A 27,958-nucleotide genomic window follows, 5' to 3' on the forward strand; every position below is an offset into this window, starting at 1 on the left:
TTCTCCATGGTTCTTCCCTTTAGAAAAGCTAACTATGAAAACAATATCTGATTCATTCTTCCAAAAACAGCAGAATGTGGTAGAGAAGCAGTGTTGGGGAGGGTGTTTTGTCAATAAAATGCAACATGAAGAAGTCTTGTGCGATGGAGCTGCTTGGTATCTTGAATACACAAGACGGTGGATACACAGACCTACATAAAACTGTATAGAACTTAACACATCCACAAATAAGTACAGGTAAAATTGTGGAAATTTGAATAAAAATCTACAGATTTTATCAATGTCAATAATCTGGTTCTAATATTATACTATAGTTTTACAAAATGATACCACTGGAAGAAAGTGGGTAAATGATACATGAAATTTAGCTGTATTTTTTTATAGTTTCTTTCTAAATTATTTATTTATTGACTGTGCTGGGTCTTCAGTGCTGCTTGCAGGTTACCTCTAATTGCCGCCAGCAGGAGTTACTCTTTGTTGTGATGCGGAGGCTTCACATTGCAGTGGCTTCTCTTAACTGCGGAGCATGGACTCTAGAGCATGCAGGCTTCCGTAATCACAGCAATCAGGCTCAGTGGTTGTGGCTCATGGGCTTAGCTGCTCTGAGGCATGTGGGATCTTCCCGGACCAGGGATCGAACCTGTGTCCCCTGCACTGGCAGGCAGATTCTTATCCACTAGCGAAGTCCCTAGCTGTACTTTTTGTTATAACTGCATGGGAATATACAACTATCTCAACAAAAAATTCAATCAAAAAAATCAACAGACTATGTATATCATCAACACTGATTTTGAAATGGATCACTGATATTGTATAGAAGATATAATGTAAGAAGACATAATGTAGTTAATCAAAGCTGACTTCTTTATAGTAGAACTGGAAGAGACCTTATCCATGAAATTTCAATTTTAAAAATTATTATTTCAAGCCTGAGATGATAATTTTGAATAGTTTTTAAAGATGTAATACCTTAAGAGTAAGACTCAGATAACCCTAGTTATGCAAATGATAAACCATTGGTAGAAGAAAGACTCAAAGAGGAAGAAAAAAGACTTTTTGAGCTCGAACAAAGGGCCATTAAAGAATTCCATCTCATGGCCAACTGGCACGTGAAAAGATGCTCAACATTGCTAATTAATAGAGAATGCAAATCAAAACTACAATAAGGCACCATCTCACACCATCAGAATGGCAGTACTAAAGAAGTCTACAAACGACAAATGCTATAGAGGGTATAAAGAAAAAGGAACCCTCCTACACTGTTGGTGGTAATGTAAGTTGGTGCAGCAACTATGAAAAACAGTTAAGGAGGTTTCTCAACAGCTAAAAATAGAGTTCCCATGTGATCCAAAAATCCTATTCCTAGGCATATATCCAGGCAAAACTATAAATCAAAAAGATACACATACCCCTATATTCACAGTATGATTCACAATAGCCAAGACATGAAAACAATCTAAATGGTCAAACAGATGAATAAAGATATGGTACACATACACAATGGAATATTATGCAGCCATAAAAAAGAATGAAATAATGTTATACAGCACCACGGATGGACCTGGAGATGATCATACTAAGTAAGACAAAAGAGAAAGATAAATATCATGTGATATCACTTATATGTGGAATCTAAAATATGACACAAGTGAATTTATCTACAAAATAGACTCACAGACATAAAGAACAGACTTGTGATTGACAAGGGGGAGGATAACTGGGGAAGGAAGGGATTGGGAGTTTGAGATTAGCAGACACAAACTACTGCATGCTGCTGCTGCTGCTGCTAAGTCGCGTCAGTCATGTCCGACTCTGTGCGACCCCACAGACGGCAGCCCACCAGGCTCCTCTGTCCCTGGGATTCTCCAGGCAAGAACACTGGAGTGGGTTGCCATTTACTTCTCCAATGCATGAAAGTGAAAAGTGAAAGTGAAGTCACTCAGTCGTGTCCGACTCTTAGCGGCCCCATAGACTATAGCCTACCAGGCTCCTCCGTCCATGGGATTTCCCAGGCAAGAGTACTGGAATGGAGTGCCATTGCCTTCTCCGAAACTATTGTATATAGAATGGATAAACAAGGTCCTACTATACAGCACAGGGAAGTGGCCTGTGATAAACCATAATGGAGAACAATATGAAAAAGAATGTGTGTGTGTGTGTGTGTGTATCTGAATCACTTTATTGTACAGCATAAACTAGAACAACATTGTAAATCAACTCTACATCAATTTTAAAAACAGAATTCTATCTTAAAACATCAGCTGACAAAAACTGGATGTATGATCCAATTACTCTGTAAGACAATTTGAGAATTATGACAATTATGGGATATACCAAGAATTGTCCAAAAAACATACTAACCATAATAGCTACTATTTATGAAGCATATACTATATGCCTGGCATTATGCTGGCTGCTTCAAAGAAATGACAGAAAATCCTCACAAAAACTCTGAAAAGTAAAATATGGATGGACCTATTCTAATTTACTCAAAGTCACATAAGTAGACAGTGACAGAGCTTGACTAAATTCTGACTCTAAAGCTTGTATGCTGTTCACTGTTTCATAATATACAGGAAAGAAACACCTAACCTTGGTAGTCTGGTATGTGACTCTAGGGTGAGGGAAAAAATTATATCTAGTAGTAGAAAACTACCACTGATATTATACTTACCTGCTTGTAAGTTCCATCCAGCAAGGTGTCCAGGTGTTGGAGGGGCGCAGGTGTTTTATCTTTGAACCTTGTTAACAGCCGACGTTGAATGGCCCGAAATTGTACAGCTCTTTCAGACAAGAGTTCTTCTAATTTTTCACCATTTATCCGCAACTACAATGAAGAATTTCTTTAATTCAGGCTAAATGTGCACAACAAAAATATTTCTAAAGTAGGGATACTGGCGACTCCAATAAAAATTTGAAAAGGGTAAAGAGGAAGAGTTTAGAGAATTAAAACAGTATGATATTTGATTCATGAATACATAAATGATACAGTGAAATAGGCTGGATAGAAATTTAGTAAAAATGGCCCACTTACCAAGGGATAAAGACAGATTATTTAATAAACATTTTGTGAAAACTGATTAAATATACAAGGGAAAAAAAGAATAATAATTTATAATCTCTCCCCTAGCATTTATAGCAAAACCAACTGCAGAGGAATCAAAAGTTTAAATAAAACAAAAGTACTAGAAAATTGTATTTTTAAAATAATTTTGGCATGAGACAGATCTTTATAAGTCAAAAGCCAAAAGTCACACATATACAAACACACACACACACCTGATAAATTACTAACTAAAAAAAAAAAAAAAGTTCTATGTGATTGCCATAATATCTAGAAAGCATCTATAAACCGATAAAAAAAAAAAAAGTGAACACAACCCAAACGAATAAGTAAGAAAAAGAGCACCAATCCATTAGAAAAGTAGGCAAGATCACAGAGAAGTTAATACAAATAGTTCTCAAACATAACAGCCTTTGACCTAGCAATCACACTTCCAGGAATTTTTCCAAGAGGTGTGCTTGCAAAAAGTAATGTACATGCAAAGATATTCATTACAGAATTTGTTCTGTTCCAATTACAGTAAGATAATGTTAATAATCAAACTGCTATCAATAGAGGAAAAAGGTACGTAGGTACAGATAAGCAATGCTAGCCAAAGATGCATTCAAAGAAGCAAAGTAAAAAAATACAGAATGTCATGCCTGTATTTTTTTCTAAAAATTTGTACAGTAACATAGTTGTGACTACATAGAACAATTCTAGAAAGATCACAAGAAACTGGACACCAAAAGTTGCATCCAAAGAGACTGAATAATGGGAGGATGAGAATCAGAAATGACTCTTTTCCATATAACTCTTTAATAATTTTTGAATTTAATATTATTAAAATAAAGAAAACTGATCAAAGTCATAGGGAACACTCCATGAAACCAGAACATGTGAACTGCTACTTTAACTTTACAACAGTCATAATACTTCTGAAGTATCATATTTAGTATGTTCAGAAATCAAACATAGTTTACATTTCTGATATCAAACCAAACTCCCCTCTTTTTCAATGCATGTGTGGAGAAAACACACACAACTGGGGAAAAAACTTGGAATTTTTTAAAATTTATTTATTTTAATTGGAGGCTAATTACTTTACAATATTGTAGTGGGTTTTGCCATACACTGACATAAATCAGCCATGGGTATACATGTGTTCCCCATCCTGAACCCCCCTCCCACCTCCCTCCCCATCCTATCCCTCTGGGTCATCCCAGTGCACCAGCCCTGAGCACCCTGTCTCATGCACTGAACCTTGACAGGTGATCTGTTTCACATATGATAATATACATGTTTCAATGCTATTCTCTCAAATCATCCCACCCTCGCCTTCTCCCACAGAGTCCAGAAAACTGTTCTACACATCTGTGTCTCTTTTGCTGTCTCACATATAAGGTCATCATTAACATCTTTCTAAATTCCATATATATGCATTAGTATACTGTATTGGTGTTTTTCTTTCTGACTTACTTCACTCTGTATAATAGGTTCCAGTTTCATCCACCTCATTAGAACTGATTCAAATGTATTCTTTTTAATGGCTGAGTAATACTCCATTGTGTGTATGTACCACTGCTTTCTTATCCATTCATCTGCTGATGGACATCTAGGTTGCTTCCATGTCCTGGCTATTATAAACAGTGCTGTGATGAACATTGGGGTACATGTGTCTCTTTCACTCCTGGTTTCCTCAGTGTGTATGCCCAGCAGTGGGATTGCTTGGTCATAAGGCAGTTCTATTTCTAGTTTTTTAAGGAATCTCCACACTGTTCTCCATAGTGGCTGTACTAGTTTGCATTCTCACCAACAATGTAAGAGGGGTTCCCTTTTCTCCACATCCTCTCCAGCATTTATTGTTTTTAGACTTTTGGATCGCAGCCATTCTGATTGGCATGAGATGGTACCTCATTGTGGTTTTGATTTGCATTTCTCTGATAATGAGTGATGGTGAGCATCTTTTCATGTGTTTGTTAGCCATCTGTATGTCTTCTTTGGAGAAATTTCTGTTTAGTTCTTTGGCCCATTTTTTGATTGGGTCATTTATTTTTCTGGAATTGAGCTTCAGGAGCTACTTGTATATTTTTGAGATTAGTTGTTTGTCAGTTGCTTCATTTGCTATTATTTTCTCCCATTCTGAAGGCTGTCTTTTCACCTTGCTTATAGTTTCCTTTGTTGTGCAGAAGCTTTTAAGTTTAATTAGGTCCCATTTGTTTATTTTTGCTTTTATTGCCATTACTCTGGGAGGTGGGTCATAGAGGATCCTGCTGTGATTTATGTCGGAGAGTGTTTTGCCTATGTTCTTCTCTAGGAGTTTTACAGTTTCTGGTCTTACGTTTAGATCTTTAATCCATTTGAGTTTATTTTTGTGTATGGTGTTAGAAAGTGTTCTAGTTTCATTCTTTTATGAGTGGTTGACCAGTTTTCCCAGCACCACTTGTTAAAAAGATTGTCTGTTCTCCACTGTATATTCTTGCTTCCTTTGTCAAACATAAGGTGTCCGCAGGTGCGTGGATTTATCTCTGGGCCTTCTATTTTGTTCCATTGATCTATATTTCTGTCTTTGTGCCAGTACCATACTGTCTTGATGACAGCAGCTTTGTAGTAGAGCCTGAAGTCAGGCAGGTTGATTCCTCCAGTTCCATTCTTCTTTCTCAAGACTGCTTTGGCTATTCAAGGTTTTTTGTATTTCCATACAAGTTGTGAAATTATTTGTTCTAGTTCTGTGAAAAATACCATTGGTAGCTTGATAGGGATTGCATTGAATCTATAGATTGCTTTGGGTAGTATACTCATTTTTACTATATTGATTCTTCCGATCCATGAACATGGTATATTTCTCCATCTATTTTGTCATCTTTGATTTCTTTCACCAGTGTTTTATAGTTTTATATATATAGGTCTTTTGTTTCTTTAGGTAGATTTATTCTTAAGTATTTTATTCTTTTCATTGCAATGGTGAATGGAATTGTTTCCTTAATTTCTGTTTCTGTTTTCTCATTGTTAGTGTATAAAAATGCAAGGGATTTCTGTGTGTTAATTTTATATCCTGCAACTTTACTATAATCATTGATTAGCTCTAGTAATTTTCTGATGGAGTCTATACGGTTTTCTATGTAGAGGATCATGTCATCTGCAAACAGTGAGAGAAAATCTTGGAATTTTATTACCCTCCTTTAACCCGAGTTTCAGCACTTAAGAAGCACTTAAGTAGCAACATCAAAGAATATTCTTTTGAAGGGAAAAAAAATTCATTACCAAAATTTAAAGTGATATAACAACTAATTTTTTAAGAAGAATATTGCAAAAGTTATCAATAGTTCAGTTCAGTTCAGTTCAATCGCTCAGTTGTGTCCAACTCTTTGCGACCCCATGAACTGCAGCATGCCAGACCTCCCTGTCCATCACCAACTCCCAGAGTTTATCCAAACTCATGTCCATCAAGTCAGTGATGCCATCCAGCCATCTCATCCTCTGTCTTCCCCTTCTCCTCCTGCCCCCAATCCCTCCCAGCATCAGAGTCTTTTCCAGTGAGTCAACTCTTCGCATGAGGAGGCCAAAGTATTGGAGTTTCAGCTTCAGAATCAGTCCTTCCAATGAACACCCTGGACTGATCTCCTTTAGGATGGACCGGTTGGATCTTCTTGCAGTCCAAGGGACTCTCAAGAGTCTTCTCCAACACCACAGTTCAAAAGCATCAATTCTTCGGCACTCAGCTTTCTTCACAGTCCAACTCTCACATCCATACATGACCACTGGAAAAACCATAGCCTTGACTAGATGGACTTTTGTTGGCAAAGTAATGTCTCTGCTTTTGAATATACTATCTAGGTTGGTCATAACTTTCCTTCCAAGGAGTAAGCGTCTTTTAATTTCATGGCTGCAGTCACCATCTGCAGTGATTTTGCAGCCCAAAAAAAGAAAGTCAGCCACTGTTTCCACTGTTTCCCCATCTATTTCCCATGAAGTGATAGGACAAGATGCCATGATCTTACTTTTCTGAATGTTGAGCTTTAAGCCAACTTTTTCACTCTCTACTTTCACTTTCATCAAGAGGCTTTTTAGTTCCTCTTCACTTTCTGCCATAAGGGTGGTATCATCTGCATATCTGAGGTTATTGATATTTCTCCCGGCAATCTTGATTCCAGCTTGTGTTTCTTCCAGCCCAGCATTTCTCATGATATACTCTGCATAGAGGTTAAATAAGCAGGGTGACAATATACAGCCTTGACGTACTCCTTTTCTTATTTGGAACCAGTCTGTTGTTCCATGTCCAGTTCTAACTGTTGCTTCCTGACCTGCATATAGGTCTCTCAAGAGGCAGGTCAGGTGGTCTGGTATTCCCGTCTCTTTCAGAGTTTTCCACAGTTTATTATGATCCACACAGTAAAAGGCTTTGGCATAGTCAATAAAGCAGAAATAGATGTTTTCCTGGAACTCTCTTGCTTTTTCAATGATCCAGCAGAAAGAAAGACAATGCCAAAGCAATGCCAAAGAATGCTCAAACTACCACACAATTGCACTCATCTCACATGCTAGTAAAGTAATGCTCAAAATTCTCCAAGCCAGGCTTCAGCAATACATGAACCGTGAACTTCCAGATGTTCAAGCTGGTTTTAGAAAAGGCAGAGGAATCAGAGATCAAAGTTATCAATACTTCACTTTTAATTGTATGACTTCCTGCTATAATATTTTATTTCCTCAATTCATGAAATAAAAAATATATCTTCAATATTGAGACATCAGCCAGGTGTCTGCATGTGTAACAAAATAGCAGTGATTGAAATGTTTTCACATATCAGAATTTCGACACTTAACAATTATGTATGTATCTTAGTGCCAAGTAATGTTCTAGGCACTAGGAATTACAACAATGAATAAAACAGACAAAAATTCTGTTTTCATGGAGCTTATGCTAAAGGACACTTGGAGTCCAAAAGCCACCTTTATTTAAAGTTGAAAGTTGTATTTAAAAAAAAAAAAAAAAGGTAGAGAGTGGGGCCAGAGAGTAAAGGAAGTATAAGCATGCACTTTTTAACTTGTTTAACAAGTAAAAGTGTATATAGTTGAACATATTCCCTAAGTCCCTCCCCAGAAATGTCCGTGATGTAGAAACTGCAAGGATTAACTAGCCAGCAAATATACAGACAGGAGGGATGTGGACTATATGTCAAATATAGTCAATTAGAAACTAATGTTTTTGATTTTAAATGTTACAAATATTTAATCAGTATAGTCTTTCTACGACATCTCTTCTGTAAGTCACTGAACCTCAGTTTCGCATAGTTAGGCAGGAATTTCTTCAGATATATCCTAGAGAATTGCAAAGGTTCTCAATACTTAGAGTATCTAAATATTATTTCCCAAACTATTGACTTTTGGTGCCACAATTTGGTCAAAGTATACTATCCTATACAATATTATCAGCATAGGTGAGAGAAAACCCAAATTAATTTATTTGATAATGTTGTATTATCTGCAATTGGACTGTATTCACTGAAAATTTCCCTTTATGTTGACACTGTATTCAAAGAAGTCTTTATTTATAGGTTAAAGTCAACTGTCTTAGAATGTTCAAGGAACTGAATATTAAGTAGAATGTTCAAGTGACTGACAATTTACATATTCTCTCTCTCTTCCTCTCTCTCTACAATACACACATACACGCTTGCACACACACACGTTTACAGAGATGCAAAAACCTATGGATTCCTTAAAAAGTAGCCACTCTAGGAAACCAATGCTTCCTTAAATAATTTTCAATATCTTTCTGAAATTCCTCTGGGTAATTCCCTACAGGATCTACTTACAGGCAAATAAGTAAGTAAAGCTTGGTGAATTCTTTTTTTAAACACATGGGACTTAAAACAATGACTGTCATTGTTTAACTGTTTTCACAAAAACATTAATCTTGACTATTTCCAAATATCAAATCAGTTTTCAAAGGATAAAGATTTGACACTCTGAAGATACTCAAGAAAATCTAACACAGGCTCTGAAGATAATTCCAAAGAAGAAGTGCAAACATATCCAGGCAACAAGGTCACTGGCAAATCTCACTGATCTAGACATTTAATCCTTCAGCATTTACCAAGCACCCATTCTGCCAGATACTCGAGAATATTTTATGTGATTAACCCTTATTCAGATGCAGAAGTTCTGGTGTGCTTGTTAAAAATGAAAAGGAAAAATCACTTTACTTTATAATCACACCTCATTTATGGCCTGCTAGAATTAGTTAGCCAAATGGCTGCCGATAAGCTCAAATAGTTTTAGCACTGGGTTATTGGGGTCAAAGGTTAAAGCCCCATGTGGGAGACTTAAACCAGCTCTGTTCTGAGGCCAGACCACATGCTTAGCTCCAGGCAGCCACTCTGTAAAAGTCTGCAATTGATCACAAATTGGGCAAGAGGGCAGGAAAAGATTCACAACCCCACCACCCACATAAGAATAACAACTTGGCATACTGCCTAATGGCATGTATACTAGAATTCTTACCTCTACAGGATCCCCTTCTCTTTCATACACTGAAAAACTACAGATGATATGGGTTATGATCATACACACCTCAAAATGATGATCAATCAACTCAAAATATTCTTCAAGGGGCACCGATCCAGAAAAAGAACATGTGAAATCTTTGATTCCCTGTTTTTCAAAATATTCTTGAAGGCGGATGATAAGCTCATTTGTTATAAGCCAAAGATCCTCAAATTGTTCACTCTGAATGCGGTATCGTTCTAAAGAGAAAAGCAATTAAGCAAAAGGCTTATTAACACAATTACTAGCTGAAATAATGTATTGCTGTTGTTCAGTCGCTGAGTTGTGTCTGACTCTGTGCGATCCCGTGGACTGCAGCACACCAAACTCCCCAGTCCTTCGCTATTTCCCAGAGTTTGCTCAAATTCATGCCATCAAGTCAGTGATGCCATGAATTATCACTAAATCCGACATGAACACCAAAATGAAAAGGACAAAGATTTCATTTTGGGAATATAGATATAATTTCTACTGGCTTAATAAAAATAATTTTATGACCTTATTGTGATTTTCTGCATCAATAACTTAACATTTTCAAATTTCACTCCAAAGGTATGTGATCACAGTGCCAAGCTGCAGAGTATGGTCCTTTCAACTATTTATCTTATGATAGGTTTCAGTATAGTAAAAACACACAATTTGGATCCTTCCAAAAAAAAACTTTACTCAAAAAGTAAGAAAACAAAGAAAGAAAACAAAAAAGGTAAGAAAACAGCCATTGCAAAAGTATACCTGGTATCATTATATGTTTCAGAAAATTGATATGAAATAAAATTTATTCTACAGCAAGCCCCACATCCTGGCCACAGCAGCCAGTTTAAACCCCTGTTATCATAATCAAAGCTTTCTATTTTTCTAGTAGTTCTTTCATTTGAAGAAAGATTTTGCAATAAGACCCTTCCCCAAATATAAATCTTGGTTCCCTCCATTCCCTGAAACCACAGCTCATAGCCAAATTCTTGCCTCCTACCCTGATGATGCTGATGATGACAACAAAGATGACAGTGATGATGACAGCAGTGACAATAACTACATCTATGATAAGAGCAACTATTATATGTTGAGCACCAACTATGCATCGAGCACTAAAATTGTAACAACTCATTCTACAAAAAAAGAAAACCAGGCACAGAGAATCTCAGAGACTTGCCAAAGGTCACAAAGTAAATTAAATGTCAGAGCTAGAATTTATGATAAATATCATTCTTTCCAATTGTCTAAACTCTACCTATCCTTTAGGATTTGGCTTCAATATCAACTACCCCAAGAAAACTTTATTTCTCTACCATCGATAGTAGCCTTGGGCTGCCCTGGTGACTCAGATGGTAAAGAATCTGCCTGCAATGCAGGAGACCAGGGTTCAACCTTTGAGACAGGAAGAGTGCCTGGAAAAAGGAATGGCTACCCATTCTAGTATTCTTACCTAGAGAATTCCATGGACAGAGGAGCCTGGTGGGCTACAGTTGCAATGAGTTGGACATGACTGACTGACTAACATGTAGCAGCCTTATATGTACCAGGCACTATCTAAAGCACTTCACATTCACTCTCTTGCTTAAATCTCAATCACCCAATAGGGAAAATACTGTTATCCCCATTTTACAGAAGAATAAATCTGTTAATCTATTAATCCAAAGATTATCTATCAGTCTTAACCACTTCACAATATTGCCTGTCTCTGAATTTATACAGAGAATGTCTACAGTTTACTGTTTACTTAACTGTGTACAACCATGTATTCTTATTTAACTTTCCATATAATCATATTTGGTCTCTTCAAAGAGACCATACACTTTTTGAGATCAAAGTCACCTATTCTATTGAACATCTATTATGTTTCATAAAGAAATAAATCTTGGGAGTATAAAAATTAACTCAGTCTTTTTGCTTAAAGAACCTAAGGTACTATGATACACGCATGTAAAATAGTTATTTATACTTCCCATGGTACTATAAATATATTACAACTTTAAATTGGTTTTTAACTTTGTCATCCTCAACCAGAATCCAAGAACATATCTGCTCTCATTCCCCAAGTCGACTCTTTTTAATTACATAAGGAATAAAATAAACTGAGTATTCCTGCCACAGAACATGCAGTCTATTCTCTGCTGTCATATCATTTGACATGATATGACATGAACCTTCATGTCATGAACCTTCCCCACACTCCCTTCACTCTAGTCTTATTCTGGATGTTGGCTTCTGCCCATGGTGCTGATCAGATGTCTTCTCATTTCTCCCCATCAAAGACAGTAGGGCCAAGGTCAGATATGACAACCTTTACCTTTCTTGGTAATTTTCACTGAAGGTTTAATGTTTTAGAAGAAAACTAGAGTACAATTATGGAGGGGTGTGAGTAGACACGTAGAAGGGAGAATGCTAATGACAAAGTATGCTAGTATTAGAATCCTCTAAATCTGGGGTCTTACCTAAGTCAAGCTTGGCATCCAACACCGAAAACCCAGACTGATATTTATTCATTCTTCTATTCATTTGTAGAAGTCAGTTCAAGATGCTGGAGATAAAATCATGAATAAAGCAAGAGCCTCTGCCTTCAAGAAGTTCACTATAGATCTTGAAAGACGGAGTGATGGGGGAAGAATGAACAAGGTTTCCACCATCACTGACTCAGGGGACTCAGGGATACCTTGCCACAGAAATATCAGAGCTTTCCCCAAGGGATATACAACTATTTTCAAGTATATGAAGGACTATTAAATAGCAGAAGAATTAGGCAATAACAAGGGAGCAGCAGCAAAGGGAAGAAGGCACAATAAGAACTGTTTAATAATTATAGGTATTAATAGACTTGGCTGCCCTGGGAAGTGTTTAAGGCTCTGAGCTCCTTGGTGATTGGTGCTTTCTTAAAAGTCTCCTTGGGAGTTGTAGAACTCAGTGAGGAAGAAGATAGGCCTCTGAAGTTACAGACCAATCTGTCCCTCCCTGCATCCTAAGACACATATTGGGCAGCTCAGTGTTGCCTCCAGGTCTCAGCCATTTGTCCCTTTTAGGTAGAAAGGTAGCTTCTGGCTCAGGGCCGGCTCAGGACCTTGTCTTTCTCTATGTCTTCCCATCTTGGGTCAAGTGTCTGCTCCAGCCCAGAGCCCCCATCCAGGCCTGGGGAATTCCCTTGGCCTTCTAGAAGACAACACTGAGCTGAGCCAGTTACATCTCCTTTTACAGCTTTGTGATCTCCACAAACACAAACTTTATATTCTGCTGCACACTCTTTGCTGGACGTAGCAGATGTAGGTGATGAAGTTCCATGCTGCAGGGATGCAGGCCTGAGAGAAGAGACGGTGAAATGTAGTCATGACTATTGGAGCAACAGAGATGAATATGATAGCAGGAGTGGGCGCATACGCTGGCACTGCCACACTTGACTGTGGCTACCCTCCCTGTGAGCAGCATCTGCAAAGCCACAGACTGGATGGTGAGTGAGTTGTCCTCCAGAGTGGCCTGTGCCAACACCAGGAGAGGTGTGTCCATTCGACTGTAATTTTTTGATACAAATGTGTCACAACTTAAAAATCTTAAAAGAAAGGCACTAAACATTTCTATCAAAGGTTAGTTTTATTAGTTAAATTATATTTAAAAGTAAAACATTTTATTAGCATTTACAGCTGGAGGAAATGTGGAGAGGACTCTTAGCTAAATGCCAACAAGTACCTCCAAGTTCAGCTGTCCTGGGGCTGAAATGATGATGGGGAAAGACAGATCCAATTGACACCTATCCTGATGCCTCCTAGGAACTGCTGGATTCAGTTCCCATTCACAGCTTACAGTGGGCATGGGTGTTTCATTAAGGAGAGCAGGGGATGTTGTGAGCAAGCCAAGAAAGGCAGTGGGCCCAAAAGCTTCCCCAGGAGAGACAAAGTATCTTATTTCTGCTGCCCACAGCTGGAGCTCCTTCCTCACTCTTGGAAGACAACAAACCCCTAATCTGACAAAATGAAATGCAGGCAAGTCTAAACATTTCTCTTTATCTTTCATCAAGATTTGAATTATCTGAACAGAGGCTGATGAACTCTCTAGGAGACACAGCTCAATCCCCCATACTGGGCAAAGACTTCCACTTTCTAAAGTAACAGAGAAAAGTCTTGGACAGTAGATTCAAAAGGCAAGGGACAAATGAAAGAAATGAAACACAATTCCCTTTACAAAGTAGCCATAAAGCAAGACAATCTTTATCTTGATAGTCTTAAAAAGATTCTAAGTAACTCTGCACCTACTCATTCAATTCAAAAGGTATTAAGCAGTGAGTGCTGGGGAAACAATGGGGAACAACACATACTGGTGCTGGCCTTCATCCTAGTGAGAAGGGTAGAAAATAAGCAAATAAATAACAAATAATTACAAGTTATGAAAGGACTATGATGCGGATAAAAAGGGTGCTATGATAAAGACTAATGGTAAAACAGTCTTTTTATTATTTCATAAAACACAGCAGCTAAATAATACTAGCCGCTAAAATTTACCTAGCACTTACAGTGTACCAGGAAATTGCTTCATGCTTTTTAGGAATTATCTCATTTGATTCTTACATAGTATAATTGCACTATTTTACTTCCATTTCTGTAGATGGAAAAAACAGGCACAGAAATTTTTTCAAAGTCATTCAAATGAAAGCTAAACCAGAGCAGGGATTTAAATTATTAATCTAATTCTAGACTTCATACTCCTAATCATTTTGTGCATAAAGCTTGGAGCTTAAGATGGAAAGAACAGCCCAGGTAGAGGGAATGGCAAGTTCAAAGACTTTATGGGAGAAAAAGTCAGAGATGTACCAAGAACTGAGAGAAGGTCATAGTAAGGAAAAGTGCCCAAAGATGAAGTTCAGGCCAGGCCAGAACATACAGGGAGACCTATAAGGGTTAGTAAAAGTTTTGATATTATTATCAACACAAAAGATTTTAAGCTGGAGAGAGGCATGATAAAATTTGTAATTGTTTCTTTATTTTTATTATAAAAGCTGCCAAGTAGAAAAGGAATTGAAAAGGGATAAAAATAGACTCATAGTTAAGGACATTATAACCATGATCCAACACAGTGGTGCCATATATAAGCAATTAAGGGTATCACATTATGAAGGTAATCTCCAGTTGCTCAGCTCTTATCCCTAAGCAAAACTTAAAATGTAGTAAATTTTTAAATCTATGACTTTAGTACAAATAAATCATCCAACCATCAATTTCTTCATCCACACAAAGGGGAAAATAAAGCATAGCTCACAAGGCCAGTATGAAGATCAACTATAACGTTATATGGAAAAGATTTACACAAGTGTAATTTATCTTTGTATTATTATTTTTTTGGCCGCAATACACGTAAGATCTTAGTTTCCCACCAGGGATAAAACCCACACCCCTTGCACTGGAAGTGCAGAGTCTTAACCATTGAATCACCAGAAAAGTACCTATATTTTAAAATTTAGATCAAGAAAAATTAGATATTCAAAATATACTGGTTGAAAAAATTAAAATTTTGATACAAAAAGTGTAGAATAAAACAAGTTAAAAAATCTAAAGCTCACTGGAAAACTTAAATATAAATAAAATTCTCTATTTCATTTGCTAGCAATGGCAACCCACTCCAGTGTTCTTGCCAGGAGAATCCCAGGGACGGGGAAGCCTGGTGGGCTGCCATCTATGGGGTCGCACAGAGTCGGACACGACTGAAGCGACTTAGCAGCAGCAGCAGCAGAACACTTGTGTCACCCAAAATGCATATGTTTAGTCCTGATATCCACTGTGATGATATCTGGAGATGGGGCCTTGGGGAGGAGATTATGTCATGGGGAAGGAGTCCTCATGAATGGGATTAGCACTGTTATAAAAAAGAGACCTCAATCCGGAAATCGCAGTTTTCTCTGTAGGCCACGTGAGGGCCTTGATTGAAGACATTGTGTTCTGTCTGAAGAATATTTAAGGTTTCCAATAAAATGTATATCCCTCAAAAAAAAAAAAAAAAAGAGAGACCTCAGCATCACTCTTACCCCTTCTGCCACACGACACACTGCAAAGCCAGACATCTGTGAACCAGGAAGCAGGTCCTCACCAGAAACCAAACCTACGAGTGCCCTGATCTTGGACTTCCTAGCCTCCAAAACTATTAGAAATAAAATTCTGTTATGTAAAAGCCACCCAGTCTATGGACTAAGATAGTACCCAAATGGACTAAGATAGTACTCTGCTGTGAATACATGAATATCATTAAACAAGAAAAATGTAAAATTCATAATAATAAACATTTAAATAGGTCTGATATTTTCTGTAACTTTCAAATTCGGGCTTTAATTATTTTCTTATTCATCAGCATATACAGGGGGAAAAAATGTGTCAAAATGTTAAAAATTACCATGAGGTTGGGGGATTTAAAAATATAAACATGGTATCTGCAAGTTGAATTTTTTCAGATTACCAAAAATCAACAAGAATCAAAGAGTCAAAGATTTATAAGGCATTATTTTGACTATTAAGCATTTTCTTGGTACTAGTACTCCAAGATATTTAACATTGCCCAGGAGATTTTTCCAGAGTATACATTTCATGGAAAGGAGAAATGAAAATTTCTATGTACAATATAGCATGAAAGAAAAGAGTTGTATTCTAAAATACGTCCTTACAATATTGGTAATTAAATAGCTTCCAAAATGAACATTCAATTAATTTTTTTATCTCTTTTCCTTTGCATCTTGCAACAGCAGCTCAGTGGAAATAACTATTTCAGCTTCCAAATGAAATAAATTTAAAGGATTGGAATCCAGTCAATTGCCATTTCACCCTACTACAAATGGAGAAAATAATATATTTAACTAAGCAGGGCACAAAAATGCATAACGTCAGTCTCAATTCATGTCAGAACATCTGAAGTTCATCAATATAAATAATGTTTGCATTCACATCATAAACAAAGCATCAATATAGTTTATGCTATCCTGGAAATTTTAAAATGTGAAATGGAAAAGCAGATGAATGCTTTTTAAATCAAAAGTTGGAAGAAATAATATAAATAATATCAGTAGATATTAGTGTAATATTCTAAATATACAACCTCTTCAATATTAATACAAACTGTGGATGGTTTCTCTAAATTTAATTTTCAAAAGGCTTTTTTCTAAGTGTATTTATATAATATTCCCATTGTCCCTCAATAATACTGCTAAGAAATTCTAAGATAAATAGTAATACAATATTATACTGATGAATCACTGTACACATTAAAGCAATGACAGCAGCAGGAGGTGCATATCAGGTGAGTTTAGATTTTCTCATGACCTGCGTGTGTGCTAAGTTGCTTCAGTCATGTCTGACTCTCTGTGACCTTATGACCTTTAGCCCTCCAGGCTTCTCTGTCCATGGGATTCTCCAGGCAAGAATACTGTAGTGGGTTGCCATGCCCACCTCCAGGGAATCTTCCCGACCCAGGGATCGAACCTTGTCTCAGGCATCTCCTGCATTGGCAGGAAGGCTCTTTAGCACTAGTGCCATCTGGGGAGGCTTTATCATAACACTTGTCCTTAAATTTGGAGGCTTCATTAAAGGACTATCACAGAGTACCTACTCCATGAAGTTTCAGATGCTTTTGAACTGTAGTATTGGAAAAGACTCTTGAGAGTCCCTTGGACTGCAAGGAGATCAAACCAGTCAACCCTAAAGGAAATCAATCCTAAATATTCATTAGAAGCACTGATGCTGAAGCTGAAGCTCCAACACTTTGGCCACCTGACGCAAAGAGCCAACTCATTGGAAAAGACTCTGATGCCGCGAAAGATTGATGGCAGGAGGAGAAGGGGATGACAGAGGACGGGATGGTTAGCTGGCATCACCGATTCAACAGACATGAGTTTGAGCAAGCCCCGGGAGATGGTGAAGGATAGGGAAGCCTGGGGTGCTGCAACCCATGGGGTCACAAAGAGTCGGACACGACTAAGCAACCGAACAATGCCAACAATAAAAATCCCACACTTTATCAAACATCTGAAGATAATTTCTCTTCTTTCTGGAATGCCCTCCACCTAAAAATCTCCTATTCATTCCAAAAGATCCTTCACAAATAAAATCACTTATGGAACCTCATTCTTTTGGAATCCAGCAGCAGCTAAAGTGTGCTTCTATAAGCACATCAGGTGTTCTATAATCGATTCACTACCTGTTTGTTTCTCCAATTAGTCCAGGAGCACCACAAGAGTCATGAGATGTATTAGATATAAAGACATCTGCTGAGTGAAAAATGAGCAAAGGTGCACAGTCCAGCCAGATGGAGTAGAGCAAAACTCTCACTTTCTTTCTTCTGAAGATATTTTGTTTAACACAGTTCAACATTATATATGCTTTCTTTTGACAGATGCAAAAAGAAAGCCTTTTTCAAGGCTCAACCCTTATTCACATACATGACTACAATCCTTTCATTATATCTGAAAGCAAAATAATCAAAATGGAAAAGCAAAGGACTTTTAAACTTGACCTGATTCAATTCAATAACTCTTTCTAGCATGTTACACTCTTTCAGGATATTGAAATATTTAGCATTATTAGTTATCCTTTCCATATTCCAAAGGCCTACCTGAGGCAACATAAATTTGCTATTTGCAATTGCTTAGTGCTACTCATGACACTAAGAAGATATATTTACTCAGCTTTCATTGCTAATTACCAGTTTAACAGGGTATAGAAGTCTAAGTTGAAAATCATTTCTCTCAGATCTTAAGGAAAATTTTTCCATCATCCTCTAGGTTTCAAATTGGGAAAGGAGTACATGAAGGCTGTATATTGTCACCCTGTCAGACGCTTATTTAACTTACATGCAAAGTATATCATGCGAAAAGACAGGCTAGATGAGCCAAAGGCTGGAATCAAGATTGCCGGGATAAATATCAATAACCTCAGATACGCAGATGACACCACCCTTGTGGCAGAAAGTGAAGGGAAACTAAAGAGCCTCTTGATGAAAGTGAAAGAGGAGAGTAAAAAAGTTGGCTTGAAACTCAACATTCAAAAAAACTAAGGTCATGGCATCCTATCCCAGCACTTTATGGCAAATAGATGGGGATACAATGGAAAAAGTGAGAGACTTTATTTTCTTGGGCTCTAAAATCACTGCAGATTGTGACAGCAGCCATGAAATTAAAAGACACTTGTTCCTTGGAAGAAAAGCTATGACCAACCTAGACAGACAGCATATTAAAAAGCAGACACATTACTTTTCTAACAAAGGTCCATCTAGTCAAAGCTATGGTTGTTCCAGTAGTCATGTATGGATGTGAGAATTGGACCATAAAGAAAGCTGAGCACCAAAAAATTGATGTTTTTGAACTGCTGTGTTGGAGAAGACTCTTGAGAGTCCCTTGGACTGCAAGGAGATCAAACCAGTCAATCTTAAAGGAAATCAGTCTTGAATATTCATCAGAAGGACTGATGCTGAAGCTGAAGCTCCAATACTTTGTCCACCTGATGCAAAGAACTGACTTATTGGAAAAGACCCTGATGCTGAGAAAAACTGAAGGTGGGAGGAGAAGGAGACGAGAGAGGATGAGATGGTTGGATGGCATCACCGACTCGATGGACAAGAGTTTGAGCAAGCTCTTGGAGTTGGTGATGGACAGGGAAGCCTGGTGTGCTGCAGCCCACGGGGTCGCAAAGAGTCAAACAAGACTAAGTGACTGAATTGAACTAAAATAGTATCTAATAATTTTGATGAAAAGTTAAATGGCTTCTTGATTAATTTACCTTGAGTTTTTATTTTTTCCTTTCTAATCTTTGGAGATACGCCCCTGATCCTTAGTGCTCTAAAATTTCACAATAATATGTTTATATGTATTTCTTTTTCTCATTCATTGTGCTAACATCAAACAGGCTCCTCCAATATCCACAACTGAGACATTTCATTTCCTAGAAATCTTTGTCTCCATTGGTTGTCTCTCCATCTTTACAACCCACTCCCCAAACATCACACCTTGTTTGATGAGCCTGTCATCAGAATCTGCAGTCTCTCTGAACTCTGACATCAACACCTCACTCGTTCTCTAACCACCAGCGTTTGTGCTTCTGGTTTACTTGCTCTATAATTCCCACTACTTCTTGAACCTAATCAAGATATGTGGTCTATTGAACTTGTTAATTTTTCACCATGTATCACTTTTCTCTGCTCTTTATTTCTCTCAGCTTAGATTTGGTAGTTCATTATTATAACCATTCTCATAAAAATATTTTATCTGCAATTCTGTTTCAAAATCCAAACCCTGACTTTAGTTGCTTGGATAACAAGAAACAAATCACTGCTGGGCAAAATTGTCTAAGGATGACTGGATTCACTTTAAAATTCAGGATCTCAGACTCTAATGGGAACTCATCATTGCTTATATTTCACAAGTTTGCTTTCTTATTCTCCAAGACACCAATGTCACACTTTTTTTTTTTTCAAATTTAGAGATCAGCAAAGCTCCCCTATCTTTTCATCAACAAATCTATAAAGTCTCCCTAGACCTACATCCTGTCACAGTAAACTTTCAACTCTCCTCACCCTCCAAGTTCTGTATCCCATCCCCTCTCTCCTTCTAAAGGACTTCATTGCTTTGTGATGCCCTTCTACTTCCTGATCATCAGCCTCTCCCACTAACTCATTTCAATTGATATTTAAACATGTTCTGAAAGTGAAAAGTCAAAGTGTTAGTTACTCAGTCGTGTCTGACTCTTTGTGACTCCATGGACGGTAGCCCACCAGGTTCTTCTTTCCATGGAGTTATCCAGGCAAGAATACTAACATGCTCTAATATTGCTTATTTCAAAACAAAACCCCACAACTCCTTTCAGCTATGTTTTACTTCGGAATTACTGAGTTTAATTGTCCAATTCTTACTGAAAATGCTAGTTACTAAAAACGTGTAGTGCTACTAATAGATACTCTAAATTTAACCTTGGACTAAGCTGCAGCTTAGACTGCACTGCTTTGGACTCAATATAGAATTACATTTAGTAAGCTGAGTTTTATCATTATTTTTAAAGCTCTATGAAATTTGTTATTCAAAGTATAATTACATAACAATTATAACTACAAAAATAAGCTATAGAGACATTATTGAAGAAGCTATTTTTGTGATATTCAGAAGAGAAATTTCATCCTGGACTCAGTATCAGGCTATGCATCTCCTAAACAACTGATTCGATTTGATCTTTAGAGCATTCTGAAAATTGGAACTAAAATGCTTTCCTTTTATTTCTAAGCTGTTAGTATCATATCAATTGTATGTTAGTCTTATTCTTCAATCTTCAGTAATTTTAAAACATATTTTAAACACTTTAAGAAACAAGTGGAACAAGGCAACGTACAAATAGATATAGTAAAGAAAAAGATAAAAGTAGATACATAAGAAAGATCAAGAAAAGCATCGAGACAAAAGGAACAGGAAGGAAGAGAGAGAGTAAGGTGGTAGTGTTTGCTGTGGGAAGTAATAAATAACAGTGTGCATCTTGATCTTAAGAAAGTGGCATGGCAGGAATATATAATTATAGACAACAGCATATTTCTTCTGAAATATCACTGTACTGAATCAGTCTAAATAACTGACTTCCACGTGGAAATATTTTATAATTCTGATTATAAAAATATTTCTCATAAAATGTGACCCATTTGTTATTTTTAACAACTTTATAGAAGTATCATTGATATATAAAAAATACACATGTTTGATATTTACAATTTGATGAATTTGGACTCATGCATACGTGTAAAGCTATTACTATCTTCAAGGTAATGTACATATCCATTACCAGTGTTATTTTCAATTTAGGTCTGTGGAAATCATTTTCAGTTTCGCTACTGTATTCTTCCTAAATATTTTTATCTTTAAAGCTTTGCAGTTTATTTTTCAGAATTCATACAATAAACTCTAATTACATTGAATCTTTACTCTACTTTCTGAAGTAAAAAACCTATTCAGCTCCACAGAGAATGCGGCTGCATACCTGAGACAATGAGTTGCATGCGCTTGTCTGCTCTGGCTGATCTATGCCAAATTAAACTAAAATTACCACAGAGTACACTTCAAGATCAGCTGATTATCAAGCAGGTTTTAAAATGCACATAAAATACTATCCAAGATCTAATGACAACTATATATGATACATGTAGCATTTGACTGATTGATAGAGAAAAAATACTAAGTTCTCTCCATTTGTTGGGTTTTTCTATCCATCCAGATTTTGAGATGAAAGACTGCATGCCTTTCATAAAAAAGAAAAATGTCAAACACATATTGGATACAAATTACTTCATTCCTTCTTTGGGGATGAACACTCTTACAGAGTAGTACGGAGCACCAACATCTGCCTCAACCCCAGAAAATTGTACTTTCTTCATATCTTTCGCCTTTCATCTCCCAAGGGCTTTCTCTAGGTAGAATTCTGGGCATCACTGAAGCCAAAAAAACCATCAGAGAATTGTAATGGCTACTCTTCAGGTTTCAGTTTGCAGTTCATTTGGTTCTTTATTTAAATAGTCCAATTCCATTATGTAGTCTGTCTGCCCACACTGTGGCTTTGTCAAGGCATTCATAGTCATATATTAAGAAAACATGAATAAATCAATTATAGACATGGACATTTGGTGAAATTTAGGTAATGATAAAGTAATTATAAGCAAAAACAATGTTCTAAGAGTTATTTCATCTGAAAAGGAATAAATACAATGCATTAGGATATAAATATCCCCATTTGCACAAAGAATATGCCTTTTTAAAATAGTCTCAATTGCAGATTCATCATACAGCATCATCAACTGGAATCAAACAGATGTGTACAATTTCCCAAAGAAATGTTGGCAACAGCTTTTTTAGTTTAACCAAAGAGAACAGTTTAATCAAAAGAAATGTAAGAAAATGATTCCATTATCTAACTGAAGACTAAAACTAATCAAAACAAATTGATGCCAATGTAAAGAAGACGACAATCATAACCAATCACAAAAAAGACCATGAAAAGTATAGCATTCTCTCATTCTTCTCAGAATTGTCTTCGATTTGTGTCTTATTCTTTAATTTTTAGTTGTTTCCAAGTCTATTTCACTAGTCACCAACCTACACATTCTAGAAGGTGCTATGACAGAGACATCATTATAGTTTCTAAAATAAGAATGTGTATATGTTCCTGCTGTTGACATCTTTATTTTTAAAAAAGAGTATATCCTCATTTTACTATATTTTCTAATTATAAAAAAAATAAAATTAAAACTGCAAATGCATAAAGTAGAAAGTGAAAATTCATTGTACAAATGGCAGACAAACTGGAGTGTACTCAGCCAAACTTTATATATATATGAATGAATGAATATATATATATATATATATATATGTATGTATCCATTTCCCCTGATATCCTTAATGTACCTAAAATTTGTTGAAAACTTCCTCTCTTAATAATTTATTTCCAAGAAAGGGTATAAAACCCAGTGCGCTTAGTAGCTTCATTATCTACATACACAGAAATCAGTTGTACATTGAGTAGTTTCAACAATTATTCTCATATGAAGCAAACAAATCAATAAAGCAAATATTTATCTGAAATTCAAACTTGACTATACAATTAGCACTTTTCATTCTATTGAGATTAATCTCAACAAAAGTTATTCACTTTCATCTTTGCCAATGTCCAAAAGGAGGCTATAAGAATATGTACACACAAAAAATTTAACTCCAATTTCTAGTAACTCCTACAATCTAGTTTACCATACACCTATCTCAGAAACATTTTTCAGTTCTTTAAATTCCTCTCTCAAACCCTCCTCATCCCCCAAACCGAAGTTATGTATCTCTAATAAAACAGGACCCTATCTTCATGACTAATATAATGGCTCTTAGTTTTCAATATCTAACATCACCTTTATAGAAATCCTTGATGTGGCAATGATCTGTAATGTAGTGTTCTTAATAGAAGTTTTTAAAAGCAATATATCATGGCTTTACTTACGAGAGGTTTTGGAAGCAAGCAGTGTAACTTGGGACCCTCCTAAGAAGCGAAAACCCATTACATTCACCTGATCATCTTCTGACTGTTTGGCAAAGCCTACAAAGAAAAGAAAAAACATCACCTTACAGAGACACAAGGCAAACACTTAATATTTAAAATAGGAAGCTTAGTTGATGATGAGTACTTTTTACGGCACTAGTGGAGTCTGAAGTCCGTGTGTGGACTATATTAACTTCCACAGTTGCTTCCAATTGTTAAAATTTCTGCCTCATAAGAACATGCTAAAATCATTTCATTTCCTTTCTTCTACTAGTTCATTCTAAGTCTGAGGCAGGAAATGCACAAGATGAACCTAGAATATCTGTCACACCAGAAAAAAGCTATCAGGGACTAGAGAGCTATATGAAAAGGACGTAAGAGCCATCTTAAAGAGACTACCACTGGCCAGAGATGAAAATATTTGAGTATCAAAAAAGATAATAATTGCAATGGAGTAAAACACATCAAATATATTCAAAAGCATGTGTTGATATTTACACTAAAAACAAAAGAGAAAAGCCAAATGCTCACTACTGAAGAATTCTAGAGAATCAACTGAGCATTTTAAAAATCACTAACAAAGGCAAGGAATCAAGTACTTACCCTAATGACCCTACTGAACTGTACCACATAAGCAATGGTAAATAAGGCAAACATTCTTTGTACGTAAATACACCAGCTAAAAAATTGAAGAAAGCCTGAAAGCCATCATTTTTCAACTTCCAATGAATGAATGGATCTGAGTATTGACTATCAGTAGCTATTACAATCACACAAAAAAGAGACAAACATATTATTTACCCACTGCTGAAAGTATATACCACCATTCATGAAGTACTGTGGCCAAAATGATCAGTCCTGGAAAACAGGGGCCAAATTTACCCTCCCATCACAAACAATTGAAAAATGGGTATAAAATAACCAAACCATTTTTCAAGACATTAGAAATTAGCAAATGAACAACAGTCATCTCTGACAAACAAGAAACAAAACGAGTCCTATGTTTGCCCCGGTTTACCACCTAGAGAAAATTTCCAAGCCACAACACGTGGAAGGGGAGCCCAAGAGCAACACAGCGTTCTTTCTGAGTTGAGGTGATAAGAGTTGAAAACCTGGAAAGGCCAAAGTGGCAGAAGTTCTCAAGACAGAGAGAGGATTAGCACTACAGCGAAAAAACTCCAGAAATCTGCAGAGTCCTCTTTGAGTATGCAACAGAATACTAATCCATTTAAAACCAATGATCTCAATAATCACATTAAAAATAAATGGTCTAAACACCCCAATTAAAAGACAGATAATATTGGATTGCATTAAAAAAAGCCAAGACTCAATTATATGCTACCTATAAGAAGTCCACTTTAAACATAAAGATGTAAACAACTTAAAGGTGAAAGAGGGAACATATATATACCATTGTAACCCTAGGCAAAAGAAAGTTGGAATAGCTATATTCACATTATAAAAGTAGATTTTAGAGCAAAGAATATTAACAAAGACAGAGGTTATTTCATAATAATCAAGACAACATTATAATCCTAAACTTTTATGTGTCTAAAACAGAACTTTAAAATATATGAAGCAAAAATTTCAGATATGCAAAAAAAGAGAGAGAGAGAGAGAAATAAACAAATTGTAATTGAAGACTTCAATACTCTACTCTAAATAATTGACACATGTAAACCGAAAATCAGTAAGGATATAGAAGATTAAAAACACTATCAGAAAACTTGTCTTAACTGACATTTCATAAGATCCCACCCTACAATAGCAGAAAACCATTATTTTCAAATGCTCGTAGAATATTCACAAAAACTGTCCTAGTTTGGAGGCGCTAAATAAGTCTCAATGAATTTAAAAGAATTCAAGTCATACAAAGTATGTTCTCCTACCACAGTGAAGTTGAATTCCAAATGAATAACAAAAGTTCTATGGAAAATCCCCAAAAGTTTCAAAACTATAGACCATACTTCTAAATAACCCCTGGGTCAAAAAAAGAAACAAAAGGAGAAATTTTAAAGTATTTTATATAGAATGAAAATTAAAAATACAATATTTGATAATTGTAGGATGCAGCTAAAGCAATAGTTAGAAGAAATTTTATAGCATTAACCAACTACATTAAAAAGAATGGTCTCTGCTTTCACCTTAAAGAACTAGAAAAAAGAAAATTAAACCCAAAGCAAGCAGAAGAAAATCAGAGAAATGAAAAAGAACAGAAAACAAAAAATAAAAGTATGAAATAAATGAAACCAAAAGCTGGTTTTTCAGAAAGAGATAAAATCGATACACCTCTAGTCAACAGATCAGGAGAAAAAAAAGAGAAAAAACACAAATTACCAGTATGAGTAATGAGTGAGTTGTCTTCACTCCAGATTCTACAAATGTTAAAAGGATAAGAAAATATTATCAACAACCTTATGCCAATAAATTCAACAACTCAGATGAAATGCACATATTTTCTGAAAGAAAGAAACCAGCAAAGTATACTCAATAAAAAATAAGTAACATGAACAGTCCTATATCTTTTGAGGAAACTGAATTTGTAATTTAAAAGCTTTCCCATACACAAAACTCTAGGTCTGGAAAACTTCCCTGGTGAATTCTTCCAAATATTTAAGCAATAAATAAAACCAATTCAGCACACTTTTCAAAAAAAAAATTGAAGAGAGGTAAATATTTCCCAATTCATTCCATTAACTCCACATTAATAACTCATAAGGAAGCAAAATTACATATCAATATCCTTTATAAATACAAATGTAAAAATTATAAACTAAAGTTTAACAAATTAATCCAACAGCCTATTGAAAGAAAACTACATCATGATCAAATGTGGCTTATCTCAAGAATGCACAGTTGGGCTACTATTCAAAAATTAATCAATGTAATCCACCTATTAACAGACTAAAGAAAAAAATGACATAAAATATTTCAAATGATATCAAAAAAGCATTGAAAAACTTAAATATCTATTCCTGATGAAACTCACAGCAACCCTGGTATAAAAGAGAACTTCCTCAAGCTGGTAAAAAGTGAAAGTGAAGTCGCTCAGTCATGTCCAACTCTTTGCGACCCCATGGACTGTACCTGCCAGGCTCCTCTATCCATGGGATTTTCCAGGCAAGATTACTGGAGTGGATTGCCATTTCCTTCTCCAGGGGATCTTCCCAACCCAGGGATCGAACCCGGGTCTCCTGCATTGCAGGCAGACTCTTTACCGTCTGAGCCACAAGGGGGCTTAAGCTGGTAAAGGAGAACTACAAAATATTTACAGCTATTAATAGAACATATTTAATGCTTAAAGACCAAATGTTTGCTCTCACAATTTCTATTCAACATCATCCCAGAGGTTCTAGCCCAGGTTAAAAAAAAAAAAAAAAAGGCAAGCAAACAGTAAACTGAATCTCCAGATTGGAAAGCAAGAATAAAAGTGTTTTCACTTGCAGATGACATGATCCTCTATAGAGAAAATCTGATTGAATCTTTGTTTTAAAAAAAAGGTTTAACAAAACAATACATGGTTTAACAGTGTAGCATGATACAAGATCAATATACAAAAACCAACTGTATTTCTATGTACTAGGAAGGAACAATTTGAAATTGAAATAAAATACAATTTGCAAATGCATACAAATATATTAAATACTTAAGGATAAATCTGCTTAAGATTTGTAAGATAGGTACATTGAAAACAAAAACTCTTAGTGAGAAATATAAAATAAGCCCTAAATAACTGAAGGTCTCTATTTTCATCTTAAGAAACTAGGATAACTGGACCAAATTTTACCATGTTCAATATTGTTCAGATATTGTTTCTCTCCAAACTGATCTAAAGAATTAAGGCAATTCCAATTCTAAGCAAAATCCCAAGGCATTTTTTTAATTGATAAGCTGATTCTAAGATTCATGTGAAAATGTAACTGATCAAAGTTTCAAAGACAACTTTGGAAAAAAAATTAAGTTGGATAAATTATATTACCTGATTTCTAGACTTATAAATAGTAATTAAGACACTATTTTATGTGTGCTAAGTTGCTTCAGTTGTGTCCAACTTTTTGTGGCCCTGTGGACTGTAGCCTACCAGGATCCTCCATCCATGAGATTCTCCAGGCAAGAATATTGGAGTGGGTTGCCCTGCCCTCTTCCAGGGGATCTTCCTGACCCAGGGATTGAACTAGGCCTCGTCTCTTACATCTCCTACATAGCGCCACCTACGAAGCCCCGAGACACTATTTGGTATATAGAAATAATGATGGACAAAGATAGATAAATGGAACAAAATGAGCAGAAATATATATATATACATTCCAATTATTTATATAGTCTTATGATGTATAGTCAGAGGATTTTCAACAACTTTTCAAAG

The 27,958-nt window shown here is 36.0% G+C and overlaps 1 protein-coding gene across 4 annotated transcripts in view; it reads right to left on the reverse strand.

Moving 5' to 3' along the window:
- Positions 1 to 27,958, reverse strand: part of BBS9 (Bardet-Biedl syndrome 9) — a 474,880-nt gene that overhangs the window by 216,404 nt on the left and 230,518 nt on the right. For all 4 annotated transcript variants that reach the window (XM_059885659.1, XM_005205480.5, XM_005205478.5 and 1 more), the window contains 3 exons: positions 23,554 to 23,649; positions 9,617 to 9,789; positions 2,675 to 2,827 (listed from right to left, as the gene is read on the reverse strand). In XM_059885659.1, the coding sequence (XP_059741642.1) occupies positions 2,675 to 2,827; positions 9,617 to 9,789; positions 23,554 to 23,649 (422 nt within the window). The remainder of the gene's footprint in view (positions 1 to 2,674; positions 2,828 to 9,616; positions 9,790 to 23,553; positions 23,650 to 27,958) is intronic.

Source organism: Bos taurus, chromosome 4 (genome assembly GCF_002263795.3).
Source record: "Bos taurus isolate L1 Dominette 01449 registration number 42190680 breed Hereford chromosome 4, ARS-UCD2.0, whole genome shotgun sequence".
Lineage (NCBI taxonomy): Eukaryota > Metazoa > Chordata > Mammalia > Artiodactyla > Bovidae > Bos > Bos taurus.